The sequence below is a fragment of the Pseudophryne corroboree genome, chromosome 6 (assembly GCF_028390025.1).
Source record: "Pseudophryne corroboree isolate aPseCor3 chromosome 6, aPseCor3.hap2, whole genome shotgun sequence".
Classification (NCBI taxonomy): Eukaryota; Metazoa; Chordata; class Amphibia; order Anura; family Myobatrachidae; genus Pseudophryne; species Pseudophryne corroboree.
Window position 1 is genome coordinate 25759864 of NC_086449.1, and position 21632 is coordinate 25781495.

Sequence of the window (21632 nt, forward strand, 5' to 3'; positions counted from 1 at the left end):
GGCAGGGATGTGATGGCCCTCTCTGTATCTCCGCAGTCCGTGCTGCCGCTCTTGGTCTCCACCCCTATGATCCATTCCATGGAGGATACTATTATTGTAAAAAAAGCAGAGGATTTCGCCAGGGAAGCCCTGAACACCGTGGGGTACACCACTCGGACCAGCGGCTGCCTCTCTCACTCTATACAGGTGTGTGTGTGTGATACATCCTGACTACAGTTCCTGGTCTACGTCTAGGCGATGGTTTGGTGACATTCCCCTCCCTCTCTTCTCTCTCCACAGAGCTACGCCCTGGAACACTTTCTCTCGCGCTCCGTCTCCTCCTTCCCCCTGCTGGCAAACTTTGGTGCAAAATTCAGCAAGTTGACAGGCAAATCCAAAAAGCAGTAACGCGGAGCTGCGGGAGGATGAGGACGCAATGTCGCCTGTTGCTCTACCAGTGGCCGCCGCATTCTGAATAAATGGCGATTTTAAAAAGAATGTGATTTTCTTGAGTGATTACTTCTGCCCTGGTGCAATGCGGCTGTCCTTCCCCCACCCAACCCCGGGGAGATCCCAGAGGGGATTTCCTGGTGGGTTTTGTGGAAGCCATGGCCTCAACGGCTCAATGCCACACTAAGGGTGATATTTAGCAATGCTTGGCAAGAGGTAAAGTACTGGCCAATCAGCTCCTAGCTGCCATGTTACTGGCTGTGTTGATAAAATGACAGTTAGGAGCTGATTGGTTGGTACTTTCTCCTCTTTTTCTCCTTCCAAGCTTTGGTAAATCTCCCCCAAGAGAGTACGCAAGTATGTATACTCAGGGCCGGTTCCGAGGCTTCTGGCGCCCCAGGCGGCATAAGGAGGTGTGGCTTCATACAGGGGGCGTGGTCAGTTACGCCCCCTGTACTGTAGTAGGATGTGCGGTGCGCGATGACGTCATCGCGCACTGCGAAGCAAAGGTCCTCACCACGAAGGAAAACTAGACGCGTGACGTCAACGCGCATCACACATCATTTCAGTTAAGGTCCTCTCCAGGAAGGGAAACTAGACGCGTAGCGTCTAGTTTCCATGGACAGCAAGACAGCGGGCCGCGGCAGCGGGGGGCACCACCACAGCAGTAGCGGATCTTGCCATGGTGCGGCGCCCTCCGGGCAAAAGTCCTGCTTGCCCGTGGCAAGATCCGCTACTGTGTATACTCTACATATTGGCCCTCATTCCGAGTTGTTCGCTCGCAAGCTGCTTTTAGCTAAGCCGCCGCCTACTGGGAGTGAATCTTAGCTTAGCAAAATTGCGAACGAAAGATTCTCAAAATTGCGAATAGAAATTTCTAAGCAGTTTCTGAGTAGCTCGAGACTTACTCTGCCACTGCGATCAGTTCAGTCAGTTTCGTTCCTGGTTTGATGTCACAAACACACCCAGCGTTCGCCCAAACACTCCCCCGTTTCTCCAGCCACTCCCGCGCTTTTCCCAGAAAAGGCAGCGTTTTTTCACACACTCCCATAAAACGTCCAGTTTCCGCCCAGAAACACCCACTTCCTGTCAATCACACTACGATCACCAGAACGAAGAAAAATCCTCGTAATGCCGTGAGTAAAATACCAAACTTCTTAGCAAATTTACTTGGCGCAGTCGCAGTGCGAACATTGCGCATGCGCAATTAGCGGAAAATCGCGATGCGAAGAAAATTACAGAGCGAACAACTCGGAATGAGGGCCATTGTCACATAGCTGACCTCTCTAGTGATCTGCAGAGCAATCCACTGCTCCATCTACCCCCTGAAAGATACATAGTGACATATTCTGCAGATTATCTCATTGCAGGCCTCTCTAGAGACCTGCAGAACATTGCTCTGCTCCATCAACCCTGATTGATGTATAGTGATATTGGATGCGGTCATAATCCTGACACCTAGATCCCGATGTAGAGAATGAAGATGGATCTCCTAGGAGAGTATGAGGGTTAGGCACTACAGAGAGGGGCAGATTAGGGTTAGGTTGCGGTGGTGGTGGTGGTGGGGGGGGGGCATTCAAGGTAAGGCTACGGGAGGGGCAGGTTAGGGTTATGCACTAGGGGGAGGGTTAGGGTTAGGCTGTGGGAGAAGGGCAGGTTAGGGATAGGCTGCAGGGAGAGGGGCAGGCTAGGATTAGGCTGTGGGAGAGGGGCAGATTAGGGTTAGGCTGTGGGAGAGGGGCAGGTTAGGGTTAGGCTGTGGGAGAGGGGCAGGTTAGGGATAGGCTGCAGGGAGAGGGGCAGGCTAGGATTAGGCTGTGGGAGAGGGGCAGATTAGGGTTAGGCTGTGGGAGAGGGGCAGGTTAGGGTTAGGCTGTGGGAGAGGGGCAGGTTAGGGATAGGCTGCAGGGAGAGGGGCAGGTTAGGGTTAGGATGTGGGAGAGGGGCAGGTTAGGGTTAGGCTGTGGGAGAGGGGCAGGTTAGGGTTAAGCTGTGGGAGAGGGGCAGGTTAGGGTTAGGCTGTGGGAGAGGGGCAGGTTAGGGTTAGGATGCAGGGAGAGGGGCAGGCTAGGGTTAGGCTGTGGGAGAGGGGCAGGTTAGGGATAGGCTGTGGAAGAGAGGCAGGTTAGGGATAGGCTGCAGGGAGAGGGGCAGGTTGGGGTTAGGCTGCAGGGAGAGGGGCAGGTTAAGGTTAGGCTGCAGGGAGAGGGGCTGGTTAGGGTTAGGCTGTGGGAGAGGGGCAGGTTAGGGTTAAGCTGTGGGAAAGGGGCAGGTTAGGGTTAGGCTGTGGGAGAGGGGCAGGTTAGGGATAGGCTGCAGAGAGAGGGGCAGGTTAGGGTTAGGCTGTGGGGGGCAGATAAGGGTTAGGGTGTGGGAGGGCAGGTTAGGGTTAGGCTATGGGAGAGAGGCAAGTTAGGGATAGGCTGCAGGGAGAGGGGCAGGATAGGGTTAGGCTGTGGGAGAGGGGCAGATTAGGTTTAGGCTGCAGGGAGAGGGGCAGGTTAGTGTTAAACTGTGGGAGAGGGGCAAGTTAGGGTTAAGCTGTGGGAGAGGGGCAGGTTAGGGTAAAGCTGTGGGAGAGGGGCAAGTTAGGGATAGGCTGCAGGGAGAGGGGCAGGTTAGGGTTAGGCTGCAGGGAGAGGGGCAGGTTAGGGTTAGGCTGTGGGAGAGGGGCAAGTTAGGGTTAAGCTGTGGGAGAGGGGCAGGTTAGGGATAGGCTGTGGGCTGGGCAGATAAGGATTAGGCTGTGGGGAGACAGGTTAGGGATAGGCTATGGGAGAGGGGCAATTTAGGGATAGGCTGCAGGGAGAGGGGCAGGTTAGGGTTAGGCTGTGGGAGAGGGGCAGGTTAGGGTTAGGCTGTGGGAGAGGGGCAGGTTAGGGTTAGGCTGTGGGAGAAGGGCAGGTTAGAGTTAGGCTGTGGGGGGCATTCTTTCATACCGGAACCACCCTAACCTTCCCCTCTCCCACAGCCTAACCCTAACCTGCCCCTCTCTCACAGCATAACCCTAACCTGCCCCTCTCCTACAGCCTAACCCTAACCTGCCCCTCTCCCGCAGCCTAACCCTAACCTGCCCCTCTCTCACAGCCTAACCCTAACCTGCCCCTCTCCTACAGCCTAACCCTAACCTGCCCCTCTCCCGCAGCCTAACCATAACCTGCCCCTCTCCCACAGCCTAACCCTAACATGCCCCCCACAGCCTAACTCTAACGGTTCCGGTATGAAAGATAGATAGTGTCTAGTTAGACAGTCAATAGATAGACACCATATGTTAGACAGACATTAGGTCGACAGGGTCAAAAGGTCGACAGGGTCAAAAGCTCGACATGGAAAAGGTCGACAGGTCAAAAGGTCGACATGGAAAAGGTCGACAGGGTCAAAAGGTCGACATGAAAATGGTCGACATGAAAAAGGTAGACACCATGTTTTTTGCATTTTTGTACTTTGTGTGGATAGTTTTGTCATCTGGCACCCCAATTGCAGAAAGGCATACCCTCGCGGGGCTCGCTTCGCTCGCCACGCTTCGGGCACGGTGGCTCGCTGCGCTCGCCACAAGGTTTATAACCAACTCTATGCCGACATGGATAGAGAAAGTATGAAATAATCCAAAACCATGTTAAATTAAAAAAACACATTTGTCTATCTCTTTTATGTTGACCTTTTGACCTGTCGACCTTTTGACCTGTCGACTTTTTCCATGTCGACCTTTTGACCTGTCAACCTTTTGACCCTGTCGACCTAATGTCTGTCTAATATATGGTGTCTATCTATTGACTGTCTAACTAGACACTGTCTATCTACTAAACGGATAGGGGTTAGGGTAGGGCTGTGGGGGGTCAGGTTAGGGTTAGGCTGTGGGGAGCAGGTTAGGGATAGGCTGCAGGGAGAGGGGCAGGTTAGGGTTAGGCTGTGGGAGAGGGTCAGATTAGGGTTAGGCTGTGGGGGAGGGGCAGGTTAGGGATAGGCTGTGGGACAGGGGCAGGTTAGGGTTAGGTTGTGAGAGAGGGGCAAGTTAGGGATAGGCTGCAGGGAGAGGGGCAGGTTAGGGTTAGGCTGCAGGGAGAGGGGCAGGTTAGGGTTAGGCTGTGGGAGAGGGGCAAGTTAGGGTTAAGCTGTGGGAGAGGGGCAGGTTAGGGAGACGCTGTGGGCTGGGCAGATAAGGGTTAGGCTGTGGGGAGACAGGTTAGGGTTAGGCTATGGGAGAGGGGCAATTTAGGGATAGGCTGCAGGGAGAGGGGCAGGTTAGGGTTAGGCTATGGGGGGGCAGGTTAGGGTAGGGCTGCAGGGAGAGGGGCAGGTAAGGGTTAGGCTGTGGTAGAGGGGCAGGTTAGAGTTAGGCTGTGGGAGAGGGGCAGGTTAGGGTTAGGCTGTGAGAGAGGGGCAGGTTAGGGATAGGCTGTGGGAGAGGGGCAGGTTAGGGATAGGCTATGGGAGAGGGGCAGGTTAGGGTTAGGCTGTGGGAGAGGGGCAGGTTAGGGTTAGGCTGCAGGGAGAGGGGCAGGTTAGGGTTAGGCTGTGGGAGAGGGGCAGGTTAGGGTTAGGCTGTGGGAGAGGGGCAGGTTAGGGATAGGCTGTGGGAGAGGGGCAGGTAAGGGATAGGCTTGCGGGAGAGTGGCAGGTTTGGGTTAGGCTTGCGGGAGAGTGGCAGGTTTGGGTTAGGCTTGCGGGAGAGTGGCAGGTTTGGGTTAGGCTGTGGGAGAGGGGCAGGTTAGGGTTAGGCTGTGGGAGAGGGGCAGGTTAGGGTTAGGCTGTGGGAGAGGGGAAGGTTAGGGTAGGGCTGTGGGGGGTCAGGTTAGGGTTAGGCTGCAGGGAGAGGGGCAGGTTAGGGTTAGGCTGTGGGACAGGGGAAGATTAGGGTTAGGCTGTGGGAGAGGGGCAGGTTAGGGATAGGCTGTGGGACAGGGGCAGGTTAGGGTTAGGCTGTGGGAGAGGGGCAGGTTAGGGATAGGCTGCAGGGAGAGGGGCAGGTTAGGGTTAGACTGCAGGGAGAGGGGTAGGTTAGGTATAGGCTCCAGGGAGAGGGGTAGGTTAGGGATAGGCTGCAGGCAGAGGGGTAGGTTAGGGTTAGGCTGTGGGAGAGGGGCAGTTTAGGGATAGGCTGTGGGACAGGGGCAGGTTAGGGTTAGGCTATGGGGGTGCAGTTAAGGTTAGAATGCAGAAGGGCTGGGGTAGGGGTAAAATACTTACCTGGAAGTCATCGGCATTCCCAGCATCAGAATCCTGGCCGCAGGGATTTCATAACCAACCCAGTGATGTATTCTGCGGATTATTATATTACTGGCCCCTCTATCAATCTGCAGAACATTGCTCTGCTCCATCTAACCACAGACAGAAACATAGTAGAGATGATCGGCAGGCATTTTTCGAGTTTTGTGTTTTGGTTCTAATTCCCCGCTCGTGTTTTGGATCTGGATAGGTTTTGCCAAAACCACCCTTTCGTGTTTTGGTATTGGATCTGGATGATTTTTTTTAAAAACATAAAAATTAGAGATGAGCGCCTGAAATTTTTCGGGTTTTGTGTTTTGGTTTTGGGTTCGGTTCCGCGGCCGTGTTTTGGGTTCGACCGCGTTTTGGCAAAACCTCACCGAATTTTTTTTGTCGGATTCGGGTGTGTTTTGGATTCGGGTGTTTTTTTCAAAAAACACTAAAAAACAGCTTAAATCATAGAATTTGGGGGTCATTTTGATCCCAAAGTATTATTAACCTCAAAAAACATAATTTACACTCATTTTCAGTCTATTCTGAATACCTCACACCTCACAATATTATTTTTAGTCCTAAAATTTGCACCGAGGTCGCTGTGTGAGTAAGATAAGCGACCCTAGTGGCCGACACAAACACCGGGCCCATCTAGGAGTGGCACTGCAGTGTCACGCAGGATGTCCCTTCCAAAAAACCCTCCCCAAACAGCACATGACGCAAAGAAAAAAAGAGGCGCAATGAGGTAGCTGTGTGAGTAAGATTAGCGACCCTAGTGGCCGACACAAACACCGGGCCCATCTAGGAGTGGCACTGCAGTGTCACGCAGGATGTCCCTTCCAAAAAACCCTCCCCAAACAGCACATGACGCAAAGAAAAAAAGAGGCTTTTTACTGATATTTGGTGTTTTGGATTTGACATGCTCTGTACTATGACATTGGGCATCGGCCTTGGCAGACGACGTTGCTGGCATTTCATCGTCTCGGCCATGACTAGTGGCAGCAGCTTCAGCACGAGGTGGAAGTGGATCTTGATCTTTCCCTAATTTTGGAACCTCAACTTTTTTGTTCTCCATATTTTATAGGCAGAACTAAAAGGCACCTCAGGTAAACAATGGAGATGGATGGATTGGATACTAGTATACAATTATGGACGGACTGCCACGGTTAGGTGGTATAAAAAAACCACGGTTAGGTGGTATATATTATAATAATAATACAATTATGGATGGACGGACTGCCTGCCGACTGCCGACACAGAGGTAGCCACAGCCGTGAACTACCGCACTGTACACTGGTTGATAAAGAGATAGTAGTATACTCGTAACAACTAGTATGACACTATGACGACGGTATAAAGAATGAAAAAAAAACCACGGTTAGGTGGTATATATTATAATAATAATACAATTATGGATGGACGGACTGCCTGCCGACTGCCGACACAGAGGTAGCCACAGCCGTGAACTACCGCACTGTACACTGGTTGATAAAGAGATAGTAGTATACTCGTAACAACTAGTATGACACTATGACGACGGTATAAAGAATGAAAAAAAAACCACGGTTAGGTGGTATATATTATAATAATAATACAATTATGGATGGACGGACTGCCTGCCGACTGCCGACACAGAGGTAGCCACAGCCGTGAACTACCGCACTGTACACTGGTTGATAAAGAGATAGTAGTATACTCGTAACAACTAGTATGACACTATGACGACGGTATAAAGAATGAAAAAAAAACCACAGTTAGGTGGTATATATTATAATAATAATACAATTATGGATGGACGGACTGCCTGCCGACTGCCGACACAGAGGTAGCCACAGCCGTGAACTACCGCACTGTACACTGGTTGATAAAGAGATAGTAGTATACTCGTAACAACTAGTATGACACTATGACGGTATAAAGAATGAAAAAAAAACCACGGTTAGGTGGTATATATTATAATAATAATACAATTATGGATGGACGGACTGCCTGCCGACTGCCGACACAGAGGTAGCCACAGCCGTGAACTACCGCACTGTACACTGGTTGATAAAGAGATAGTAGTATACTCGTAACAATTAGGATGACACTATGACGGTATAAAGAATGAAAAAAAAACCACGGTTAGGTGGTAGGTATATAATAATAAATAATACAATTCTGGTCGGACGGACTGCCTGCCGTGTGCCGACACAGAGGTAGCCACAGCCGTGAACTACCGCACTGTACTGTGTCTGCTGCTAATATAGACTGGTTGATATTTAAAGAGATATTAGTAGTATACAACAATACTATACTGGTGGTCAGGCACTGGTCACCACTCCTGCAGCAAAAGTGTGCACTGTTAATTAATATAATTGTACTCCTGGCTCCTGCTAACAACCTGCAGTGCTCCCCAGTCTCCCCCACAATTAATTATAAGCTTTTAATTTATACATTGATGACTGTGCAGCACACTGGGCTGAGCTGAGTGCACACAGACTGAGTCACACTGTGTGACTGACTGTGCTGTGTATCGTTTTTTTTTTCAGGCAGAGAACGGATATAGCAGAGAGAAGTGAACGGATATATTATATTAAATAAAAGTTAACTAGCAACTGCACTGGTCACTGACTGTGGTAAACTAACTCTGTCTGCGACTCTGCACAATCTCTCTCTATCTAATCTATCTATCTCTATTCTAATGGAGAGGACGCCAGACACGTCCTCTCCCTATCAATCTCAATGCACGAGTGAAAATGGCGGCGACGCGCGGCTCCTTATATAGAATCCGAGTCTCGCGATAGAATCCGAGCCTCGCGAGAATCCGACAGCGTCATGATGACGTTCGGGCGCGCTCGGGTTAACCGAGCAAGGCGGGAAGATCCGAGTCGCTCGGACCCGTGGAAAAAAAAGTGAAGTTCGTGCGGGTTCGGATTCAAAGAAACCGAACCCGCTCATCTCTAATAAAAATAGCTAAAATCACAGTATTTGTGGGTAATTTAGATCCTACGGTATTATTAACCTCAATAACATTAATTTCCACTCATTTCCAGTCTATTCTGAACACCTCACACTATTGTTTTTGGCCAAAAGGTTGCACCGAGGTCGCTGGATGACTAAGCTAAGCGACACAAGTCTACGGCACAAACACCTGGCCCATCTAGGAGTGGCACTGCAGTCCCGCTGCACTAATGGCGGATACCGGACGCACGTCTAACACCAACATGGCTGTCAAGGCCTCAGTTATCCGCTTTGCAACAGGATGACTGCTGTGATATTTAATCTTCCTCACATAGGACTGTTGGACAGTCAATTGCTTAGTTGAAGTAGTACAAGTGGTCTTCAGAGTTCCCCTCTGGGATGATGATCGACTCCCAGCAGCAACAACAGCAGCGGCAGCAGCAACACTAGGAGGAAGTTGTTCTTGATCTTTCCCTATTTTATCCTCCAAATTTTTGTTCTCCATAATTTTTCTGAATTTATATAACAATGGGGGTCATTCCGACCCGATCGCTCGCTGCAGTTTATTGCAGAGCGGCGATCGGGTCGGAACTGCGTATGCGCCGGCGCCGCAGTGTGCCGGCGCATGCCGGACGGCCGAAGGCTGTCGTTCCCTAGAGATTGCCTCTGCCTGATTGACAGGCAGAGGCGATCGCTGGGCAGGAGGGGGTGGCACAGCGGCATTTGGCAGCCGTTTTGGGGCGCGGTCCGGCCCACGCAGGCGTGGCCGGACCGTGTGGGGAGCGGGCCGCAGCGGCTGCGTGACGTCACACACAGCCGCTGCGACCAGGGGGCAGCAAAGAGGTTCTCCCGGCCAGCCGCCGGAGTTGCGCTGGCCGGGAGTTACTCTTCAAATGCAAAAGCATCACCGCTGTGCGATTCTTTTGCACTTCTGCGGGGAAGTGGGGCGGCACTGACATGCTTGCGCACTAGCCCTGTGCTGGACGTCCCCCCGCATGTCTGAGAGCCTGATTGTAGCTGTGATAAATTTAGCACAGCTACCATCAACTCGGAATGACCCCCCATATGCGGTACAAGAGAGCGTACCCCTACACCACACAGGGCAAACCCTGTGAAAATTATTTGGATTAAATATTAATAACCCCTTTATTTGGAGTAAATAATATACAGCACAGAACAGCACCACTAAACTTATATGGCAGCACCACTGGACTGGATTTATATGCCAGTACTACTGGACATATACGGCAGTATCACTGGACTAACACGGCAGTATCACTGGACTGGATTAATAGTCCAGTACCACTGGATTTATACGGCAGTTCCACTGGAAATATATATATGATCGGCAGTATCACTGGACATATACGGCAGTATCACTGGAATTATATGGCAGTATCACTGGAATTATACGGCAGTATCACTGGAATTATATGGCAGTATCACTGGAATTATATGGCAGTATCACTGGATTTATACGGCAGTTCCACTGGAAATATATATATGATCGGCAGTATCACTGGACATATACGGCAGTATCACTGGAATTATATGGCAGTATCACTGGAATTATACGGCAGTATCACTGGAATTATATGGCAGTACCACTGGATTTATACGGCAGTACCACTGGAAATATACGGCAGTATCACTGAACTGGATTTATTGGGCTGTACCACTTTAATTATACGGCAATATCACTGTAATTATACGGAAGTATCACTGGAATTATATGGCAGTATCACTGGATTTATACGGCAGTACCGCTGGACATATACGGCAGTACCACTGGAATTATATGGCAGTATCACTGGATTTATACGGCAGTACCGCTGGACATATACGGCAGTACCACTGGACTGGATTTATACAGCAGTATCCCTGGACCTATACGGCAGTACCACTGGACTGGATTTATACAGCAGTATCCCTGGACCTATACGGCAGTACCACTGGATTTATACAGCAGCACAGGGACACCACCACTGGACTGATGCAGCACAACACAGCACCCTGGACTGGATTTATACAGCAGCGCTGGACATATGGCAGCAGAGGACACCACCACTGTGACTGGACTGATGCAGCACAAGACACTACCACTGGACTGATGCAGCACAAGACAACACCACTGGACTGATGCAGCACAACACAGCACCCTGGACTGGATTTATACAGCAGCACTGGACATATGGCAGCAGAGGACACCACAACTGTGACTGGACTGATGCAGCACAAGACACTACCACTGGAATGATGTAGGAAAACACAATACGGGTTACGGACGTTATGTCGACACAACTTAGGTTGACACTCAGGTCGACCACTGAAAGTCAACAATGCCATTATGTCGACATGCATTAGGCTGACATGGCTGTTAGGCTGACATGTACTAGGTCGACAGGTCAAAAGGTCGACATGAGTTTTTCACTTTTTGGGGGTATTTTTTCATACTTAACGATCCATGTGGACTACGATTGGGAACGGTAATCTGTGCCAAGCCAAGTGAGGCACCTTGCCTGAAGCGAGGGGACGCGGTGCACTAATTTGGGTTCCCCATCACTTTACGGAGAAAATGACACCAAAAACAGTCAAAAACCTCATGTCGACCTTTTGACCTGTCAACCTAGTACATGTCGACCTAACGCCCATGTCGAACTAATGCATGTCGACCTAATGGCAAGGTTGACCTTCAGTGGTCGAGCTAATGAGTGTCGACCTAAGTTGGGTCCAGAGGCAGAACTCTGGGAGGCAACGGAGTCAGCTGCCGCCGGGCTCCTGCTTTGAAGGGGGAGCACCTCTCCTCCTGTTACGTGTGTTCAGCGACATTAATCAATTAAGTTAAATGACAGCAGCCGGTATCTCTTCCGTAGCCGACTTCCCCACTAGTCACTACACATTACAAATCACACCCTCTGTATTATAGATATACTGGAAGCAGACACCTTACTGATGAAGCTATTTCCTCCTATAAAGGAAACATGAGAATTCTAACTATATGAAGTTATTTCTCTGACAATTACAAGTAACTTCATATAGTTATAATTCTCATACTTCCTATGCAAGAGCAGATATCGCCATCAGTAAGGTGCATGCTTCCAGTGTAATAGGTTGTGGGTTCTAATCCTGGATATGACACTTGTAAATTAATTGTCAGAGAAATAATCAGCATTGTGAGTGACTGAGCAGATCTATGTAGTGTGTGGCTGGACCCCTACATAGATCTGCCTAGTTGCAATGGTTTTGTAGTAGCTTCATATAGTTAGAATTAGAGATGAGTGGGTTCGGTTTTACTCGGTGTTACTCGGATCTCAAAACGGCATCTTATTGGCTGAAGGATGATATATAAGGGGGGGGGGGCACCAATATTTTTCTTGCCTCCGGGCAACTGGGATAAACTTACGCCACTGGTTGGGTCAACCCATACCCAGCTGTGCAAGTGGGACAGTATGGATGAGTAGAGTGTACCCTTAAGAATTTAGCCGTGGGTACGCTGTAACCACCGCTGATGGGCTGCCGCTCCTCGCCGCTCCCTCCCTCCGCTGCTCACCGCCGCTGCTGTGAGGAGAGGAGAGCGCAGCATGCGCCTCTCCTGCCCCTCAGTGTCTTCCTTAAATTCTGCGCCGCCTGTGAGCCAATCAGAGCTGAATTGAAGGAAGACACCCGCACCGCTGCCGGAGACTGAGGGGCAGGAGAGGCGAAGGCTGCGCTCTCCTCCCCTCACACACACACAGGACAGCAGCAGCAGCGGTGAGCGGCAGGGGAGGGGGGGGGGGGGGGGGCGCATGTATACCTGGCACTGGGGGCATATCTGGCACTGGGGTGTCAAAGTCAGAAAAATACCACTATGCACACTGCCATATTTGCACCTCATACAGGTCCGTGCTGCGCATGCGTGCGCTCTCCCGTGCGTGCGCATACCCGCTGTTACGTGCACCCGCAGGTGCACGGTATGCGTATTTACGGTAGAGTTTATGTGTTCGTAGCATGCGACTCAATCGTTACATATTTTCACTATATAATGTATTTTGTAGATCATGGTCCCTTTGATAGATTCTGAAAGTTTAGTTAGTATAGCATGTTCCTGGACAGAGAGATCCCTCTTTGTATTGTACGAAGGGTCCAACAGGGGTCATACAGTGGTGTTTAGTATCCATCGGAAGAGTATTTAATTAGCAATATTCCGGTGTTGGTTTGGAGCGGATTAATCGCTCGTGCGAATAGTTATGGACATAAGAAGTTTATGTCCATTTACTATTATTTGCACTTACTTAGCCATGCGGCGGGAAACCTAGTTTCCCACCCACCTGAGCAGTTGGAAGTAGCCACAGCCCACCTGTATGAATCAACCTATGACCTTTTGTTATAATGCGAAGCCGAATTCCTGTGTCCAATGAACAATGAGATTGTAGGGAATATTGAATTGTATTGTGTGTGGGGCATAAATAGACAAGCTGATGGTATCCAGCTCACTCTCTTCAACGGTTCTCATTGCTGATAATCGGGAGCTGGATATCCAGAGGCGCATGCGATCGTTTCCCCTTGTGCGTAAGTTTTCTCCGCAATCATATTGTCTTTATTGTAACTGTGAGCCATTTCTCTCTCTCTCTCTCTTCTCCTCTTTCTCTCTCATTTTCCCTTAAACGTAATTGTATTGTATTTCCTGTGTAGTTATCTGGTTAGTTAGTCTATGTTATATTGTAGTGTGTGACTTGTACTGTATTTATCTTTTTGCAAGTAATAACATTCATATAAGGCGTTAGACCCTAAGCACGGTATCTGTGTATTTCTTATAGAGTTAAGTATTCTCAGAGCGTCGGTGACGCTCGAACAGCTTTTGAGTTAATAAGGTTATACTGTGTTGCATTTACACCCTATCACTACACTAAGGTTTTGCTGCATAATACACTGTTTATGGTTTAGATATAAAGGTTTAACATTGTGAGCGTCTGCGCCGCTGGTGATCTCCTCGTGGTCCCGAGCGTCCGCTACGCTATAGCGAATCATTACGTTAGTCGGCAGCCAATAGCGTGCCTGCCAGTGTTCCCTTGGCCGTGAGCGAACGTGACGCTTGAGCGTCTCGACCACGGCTAAGCGATTGTTACGCAACGTGCGTACCCTTACGGTACTCCATACGTAAATAGCGTACATTGTTCTTAGACCTCTTAAAGGGTTTTATATAAGATAAATATTTAGCTTTATCAATCGGGGACTCGTCCAGTCCTTCACATATCTCTGCTAGGTAATTTCAGCAGACATTATCCATCAGCAAAGAGCGGGAGATCATATTCCTCATAGTGCTGTTTGGATAAGCGTCTGCTTCGCTTAGTAAAGGGTGCTGAGGGAATCCGGAACCGGAGGTAAGAACAAAAACGTTAGTGTCTTTTAAAAACTGTTTATTTCTATCTTGCGTACGCACACACGCATATCTGCATTTCTTCATTCGTGTATTTTCATATATCACTCTCCTGTTTGCCATTGTATAATTGATAAACGTGCTAAGAGAGATTTGTCGCTATTTAAATAGTTAAAGTGTAAAAGTAATACATTAAGGAGTAAATTGTAAAACACGTGCACAGCTTGGCCTGAGATACAAGGAGAGACCTGTGTGGTGCTTGGTAGATGATTACAGTTAAAAAATCATCTACATTGATAAACGTGTAAATTGTGTTACGGTGGACATTGGCTTTGCGTCCACGTGTCTCTAACAAAGGACTGAGACTCGCGTACGCAAAGGCCGACGCACGCAGCGTAAATTACGCAACGGAGCGTCTGGGTACGCCCACGTAACTCAAGCCACACGGTAGTGTTGATTTTACAGGCGATAAATAGCGCAACGCGATAGATAGCGCAACAGGCGATAAATAGCGCAAATCTATTCTAGTGTCCGAGATTTAGATTAACAGATCCTTCTCCAAATTCACAACACATCTGGTCTAAAGAAAATTTCTGCGCAGAAATAGAAATAGAAACAAAAGTGTACATGTGGTGAGTGAGTGTGTTATATACAATTTTTGAGGTTGAACCACAGGAAGTCGGGTTCCCGCAGGGTACATACGTGTAAGTGACGTACATGGTGGCAAGGGAGGCATCCCTTGTTAAACATAAATCAGAGCATTAGAGTATAGCAGACCAGGAGGTCCTACTGTAGCACAGACCAGGAGGTCCAAGTACAGCAGACAAGGAAGTCCGCTATAAATAGAGAAAAGAGCACAACCCCGGGGGTTGGTGCAGAACCCATATAGGCCATAAAGCTCTTGCTGAAGGAATTCGCAGCCGAAATTTTCGATTCCGTTGGTCGCTCCGTACATAAGATTAGTTGCTTATGTACTGAACGATTGTACCGCACGTAATTGTGTGCATTAGTAAACCTGACCAGTACCATTTGCGTACCATTAAGGGTCATAAACGCTATTTGTACATTCTGACGTGATTTGTGTAATTTTTTTATTTTTCTAAAGGGAAGTTCGCTGGTCACTCAGGAATTGTCCAACAACCAATAGTTACTGGAAAGAGTAAGTGTTCTGCGGATATCCCTCGCATGTTCCAGTAAATAGAGGTTCATAGGGGCCCTGGGTCGAGTACGCCAGCACCAAGGCGGTGTGTAGGTCGTATTGGTCGGCGTGGGCGAGTGAGTGGGGTACTCGGTAAACCGCCACCGTTGGCCTATCGTGAACATTTTGGTTTATTTGTAAGGGTTCGCTAAGTGCAACGCCTGCAAGTTATGGGGGCCAATTGTTCAGGTAGGGGACGATCAACTTCGGTTCGGGTTGATTCAGTGAACCGACCAGTCGGGTCGGCAAGGTACGTGATGTGTGAAAAATACGGTTCACACACAGAAGTTTTATGTGATGAATGGGAGAGAATGACTGTACATGACGGGGAGAAATTCCCAAGAGTAGGCAGCTTCAGCCCAGAAGTGTTGCAAAATTTAAGGAGGAGGATATGTCTCATTAAATCAACACAGAGACGAATCAAACATTATGATTATTTGCAGTTGTGGCAACAGGAAGGTGAAATACAGAGAGGATTGGCTCAGGCGGCGGGATCTGGCCCTATCAGGAAACTGATAGCCACGGCCCCACCGCCACCATATATATCAGGAGAGAAATTGGTTGCGGAGAATGACGCACTGGGGTGTAACAAACAAACACTTAGCAACTGTGTAAATGTTAATAAGTTAACCAATGCAAGTATTAACCCGTGCAAGTTGTACCCTGTTTTGAACTTTCCCCAGGAGTGTGATCAAGAGGACGAATCGGCAACAATATCAGCGCTCTCTCTAGCAGCCACAATAGCAGAGACAACAGTAGGCACGGCTCCACCCACGAGATTAGTAACAAAAGCCCCTAGCGGAGGGATAGGTGAGGTCGTATCAACGGGTAAGTACGGCACCATACACTATGCTGAAACTATTTCACCACAGGCTGTAGAACCTACACAGAATGAGGTTGTTAGAGTTAATCCTGTTAGGGTAATAGCAGTGCCAAATGGGAAAACGGACACTTCAGGAGCCACTCCTATTAGGAACATTGCCATGTACAGCCCGTTTTCCCGAATGGAATTAAGGACCATAGTGTCTGAATTCCCTGACCCCAGAAAAGACTTAGTTGCTAGCCAAAAATACATCAGAGACCTAGGTAACACTTTAGAGCCCAATAACAAAGATTGGCAGATATTGCTGAGGGCTTGTTTACCCTCCAATGTCGACGCAGCTCAATTTTTAGCTGACTGTGGATTAGATCAGGATGTACCTCTTACAGATGTGTACAACAAAGATAATGTAAAAAGAATAAGCTTACAGTTAAAGGAGTATTTCCCAGCGGTAGTTAAATGGAACAAGATATTCTCCATTAAACAAAGAGTCAGAAACAGCTGCAGAGTATTTTCACAGGGCATTATTAGAGATGGCAAAATACACAGGCATAGAGGACATTAAAACAAACATAAACCATCGAAAAGTAGCAGTATCGGTACTAATGGATGGTTTAAAAGAGGCATTAAAGACTAGGGTACAGACCACGCAACCATGATGGAGAGGTCTGTCAGTGGCTACTTTGAGAGAGGCTGCTATTGATCACGATCGGAATATCACCAGACACAGGGAACTACAAGGTGATAAATTAATGGCCGTAAGTATACAGGCCCTGACCACAAGGCAGCCTTTGTATAAATCACCAAACCCTGTGGGTAAGTCAAATGTGGTAACCTGTTATGTTTGTCACAGAGAGGGACACTTTGCACGAGACTGTAGATCAAGAAATATACAAAAATCTTATCAACCCCCTAGACAACGACACGACACACGACATTGGGAGCAGGGTCCGCAGAAACGGAGTTATGAGCCACATACGGGGGAAACAAAAAGATACCCCCCGAACAGAGACTGGCACGCCTCTGGTAGTTCCCAGTTAACCCCTTCACAAATAGTTGCTGCCAGCGGGATTCAGGGAGGTCACCATACCCAATAGGGGTGTGGCCATACCTGTAATCTGCAGCCAGTAAAATTGATTGCAAGCCTTGGAAGTGAACCCGAAATTGCAATTAATGTAGCTGGTAAATCATTAAACTTTCTTGTAGATACGGGGGCGGCCAAATCAGTGATAAATTCGACAGTGGGCATGAGAACCACTGGTAAGACAATTCCAGCCATGGGAGTAACAGGAGTAGTCCAGCATTACCCTGTTAGCAAACCAGCAGAGATTACAATAGGGCCTTTACATACCAAGCATTCCTTTTTGCTGGCTGCATCGGCACCAACCAATCTCCTGGGAAGAGACTTACTGTGTAAAATGGGGTGCGTCATTTATTGTACTCCTGAAGGTGTATTCTTGGACATACCTGAGAATCACGCTCAGGAAGTGCGAGACATGTTAGACTCCCCATCAAAATTAATGTCACATACCATTATGACAAATAGGACTCCATCCCAAGTAGAAGAAATGACATCTCAGATACCAGAGTCACTTTGGACTAAAGATGGACAGGACACTGGATTAATGGCAAACGTAGCTCCGGTAGTTGTACAAGTAAAAGATGGTAGGATAGCTCCAAAAATCCCACAGTACCCTCTGAAGCCAGAGGTGGAGTTAGGAGTTTATCCCGTAATAGAGCGCTTGCTACAACAGGGCATTCTGGTAAGAACGTCCAGCACTGCCAATAGTCCCATCTTCCCTGTTAAAAAGAGTGGGGGGAGGGGTTACCGGCTAGTGCAGGATCTAAGGGGGATTAACAAAATAGTTGAGAGTCAGTTCCCCGTAGTGCCAAATCCAGCTGTCATCCTTATGCAAATCCCTCCCACTGCGAAATTTTTCACTGTTATTGACCTCTGCTCCGCTTTCTTTTCGGTACCTCTGCACCCTGACAGCCAATATTTGTTCGCATTTACATACAGAGGAGTCCAATACACATGGACTCGATTACCACAAGGATTCATAGATAGTCCAAGTATATTTTCCCAGGCTTTGCATGATTGTTTACAGTCTTTCCAACCAAAGAGTGGATCAGTATTGATACAGTATGTGGATGATTTACTGCTGTGTTCAGATTCACTGGAAGCGTCCCTGAAGGATACGAAACAGCTCCTGTTTCATCTTTCAGACACAGGACACAAGGTTTCCAAAGACAAGTTGCAATTATGCCAAACTAAGGTAAAATATTTGGGACACTGTCTAACACAAGGACTGAGACACCTGACCGCTGATAGAATCCAAGCAATTAGAGACATGACTCTGCCACAAACTCAGCAACAGATCAGAACATTTTTAGGAATGTGTGGGTATTGCCGTAACTGGATCCCAGGATTTTCCATTCTAGCGTTACCTTTGCAGGAGATGGTCTCCTCAAACAAACCGGATCGGATTTCGCATACAGACGAATCCGAAATGGCATTTGAGAGACTTAAACAGTGCCTAACGCAGGCACCAGCATTAGGTATGCCAGACTATGGGAAACCCTTTGAGCTGTACGGAACAGAAAGTGCTGGTTGCGCGGCAGGCGTACTAACCCAAAAACACGGTGATGCCAGCAGGCCAGTAGCATACTACAGCGCTCAGCTAGATACGGTAGCGCGATCCCTCCCCACATGCTTGCGAAGCGTTGCTGCGATAGCATTGCTAGTAACGAAAAGCGAAGATGTAGTGCTAGGTCACAACCTCACAATTCATACACCACATGCAGTGTCAGCCTTGTTAAATTCTGCCCAAACCAGGCACGTCTCATCAGCGCGGTTTACAAGATGGGAATTGGCACTAATGGCCCCCGTAAACATCACCATAAGGAGATGCAGTGCATTAAATCCTGCAACATATCTCCCAGGTGTGCCTGGACAGGCACAAAGGGTGGAGGATGAGAGTGGTGGGGAAGGAGGATTTAATACAAAGGAGGACACACATGATTGTATGGAATATTTGACCCAAAATTTTACCGCAAGGCCTGACATCAGTGACAACCCACTGGAAGATGTAGAACTTACGTTCTACACGGATGGTAGTTGTCATAGACAGTCAGACTCGGGAGACTTGTGTACTGGATACGCAGTCGTAGATGACCAAGGCACCATAGAAGCGGAACCGCTAGGCCCACCTCACTCAGCCCAGGTTGCTGAACTGGTCGCCCTAACCAGAGCATGTGAATTGGCTAAGGGTAAGTCAGCCAATATCTACACCGACTCTAGATACGCCTTCGGGGTAGTTCATGATTTCGGAGCCCTATGGCGCCTCAGAAATTTCATGACGGCAGCTGGTACACCGGTAGCGCATGCAGCTCACATAAAAAGGCTTCTAACAGCGATACAGGAACCCGACAGAGTGGCTGTTATCAAGTGTAAAGCACACACATATAGCCAGGACCCAGTATCACTTGGTAACAGCCGAGCAGACGAAGCTGCTAAGTTAGCAGCTGGTACCCCCAGACAGACACCACACAACTGATGGTATTTAACACCATCAACACACAGAAGTTGTGTGAAATGCAAAACTTGTGTTCCACACAGGAAAAGGCAGTCTGGAAGGCAAAGGGATATGGCCAGGAGTCCTCAGGACTCTGGACGGATGGACATGGTAAACCAGTGGCCCCCAGAGCGTACCTTCCATGTTTAGCTGAGGCAGCTCACGGGCTGACTCTTCTGGGCAAGGAGGGAATGTGCAAGTTGGTAAGAGCATATTGGTGCGCCCCAGGATTTTCATCTCATGCGAGTAAGAGAGCAATGTCATGCCTTACCTGTTTGAGAAAGAACATCGGAAAGGCAATACCAACAGAACCATCTCATATCCCACCTGCAGGCGGCCCTTTCCAGGTAATACAGATTGACTTCATTCAATTACCCCCTTGTCGAAATTTGAAATATGTACTTGTTTGTATAGATGTTTTCTCAAATTGGGTCGAAGCATTTCCTGCGGCCACAAATACCGCTATGTTTACTGCTAAGAAAATTGTGCAGGAATTTGTATGTAGATATGGTATCCCTAGAATAATTGAAAGTGATAGGGGTACCCATTTTACAGGTGATGTCTTTCAAGGAATGTGTAAGTTGATGGGAATTGATAGCAAGCTGCACACTCCATACCGTCCACAGGCGAGTGCGAAGGTGGAAAGAGTGAACAGCACTATTAAAAATAAACTGAGCAAAGTAATGGCAGAGACAGGATTGACATGGCCAGAAGCTTTACCCATTGTACTGTACAGCATCAGAACCACTCCCAGGTCCCCTCTTAATCTGTCTCCCTTTGAAATCTTGTTTGGTCGACAACCGCATGTTATGATTAACCCTCAGGATGATTTGAAGTGTAACAATGAAGTGACTGTAAAATACTTGATTAACATGAGTAAACAGTTAAAGAATCAAAATGATAATCTGAAATTGGTGATTCCTGATTTACCAGATAGTAATTGTCATGACATTGAACCTGGGGATTATGTAATGATACGGAATTTTCTACGCTCAGGTTGCCTTATTGACAGATGGGAAGGACCATACCAAGTCTTATTGACTAGCACTACAGCATTGAAGGTTGCCGAGAGAGAGACTTGGGTTCATTCGTCCCACTGTAAGAAGGTCGCTGATCCAGAGAGGTCCCGTGACAAGGAACAGACGGTAGAAGTTGTATCACTGGAGTGTCTGTTCCAAGAGGACTGAGGCGGCACCTGAGCATTGAAAATCACAAGATTGAAAGCAGTTGTCGATTCCCTGTTCCCTTTTATTGTTTTTCTCCAATTTCCCATCCCCTCTCCCTCAAATTATTTTTTCCCCCTTCTCATTCTTCTTCGTTTCCTCCTATAAGATGGACTTGCCCCAAAAGACTGTGATCCGGATTTTCCTGTTGACCATGATGTTGACCAGAGCAGTCTGTTCCGGCGAGAGTACCATGGAGGTCGAGAGAGGTTCTGGAATGGGTTCTGATGATAAAGATGGAGGCGTAGTTTTCCAAGAACAACTTAATCAGCAAGTAAAGGCGAGTATCAGAAAACGATCCGATAGCATTGACAATAGAAGGAATTGTGAAGGATTGTTAGCTGAAGAAAACTGTATCTGTAGGCTCTGTGACAATGTAGTTGAGGATGGGTGCATTAAGAAATGCCAATCCAGTTTTAATATCCATATGGACCGGCATCCATTGAGTGACTATCACTCCTTAGTGGGTAGTGTGTTAAATCAAACAGATTGTTGGGTATGCTCTCAAGTACCTCAAGGTCATAGCAAATCAGGGCTAGTACCATTTCCTTTAACGGTAGGGGAGGTACTTGAGTTAAAGGGTGGGAGACCGGTGGACAGGAGGTTTAATATCTCCAGTCCTCCTAGTTTGAAGCTCCACCAATATCATGTGGATAGATCCCTAATATGTTTTAACATTACCAATCCCCGAAAGCCGGGAAATTGGGAAGTGTCATGGAGTAACCAAACCATGACCTTTTCATATAGAGCAGATAGAATGCCGACAGATACAGAGCTTATACGCCACATAGCCAGTAGAGAAAAATCTTTCCGGTATAGGTATACCCTAGGAAGTAGGATTATGAGAGTTGGAGAGGTATCACCAGGATACTGTGCACATATCGTACAA

The 21632-nt window shown here is 48.1% G+C and overlaps 1 protein-coding gene across 3 annotated transcripts in view; it reads left to right on the forward strand.

The window, feature by feature from the left end:
- LOC134935943 (very-long-chain 3-oxoacyl-CoA reductase-B-like) overlaps window positions 1–21632 on the forward strand; it is a 197837-nt gene that overhangs the window by 38766 nt on the left and 137439 nt on the right. For 2 of the 3 annotated variants that reach the window (XM_063930800.1, XM_063930798.1), the window contains exons 10-11: window positions 37–186; window positions 280–333. In XM_063930800.1, coding sequence (XP_063786870.1) covers window positions 37–186; window positions 280–333 — 204 coding nt within the window. The remainder of the gene's footprint in view (window positions 1–36; window positions 187–279; window positions 334–21632) is intronic. The other variant, XM_063930799.1, reaches the window with a different exon arrangement.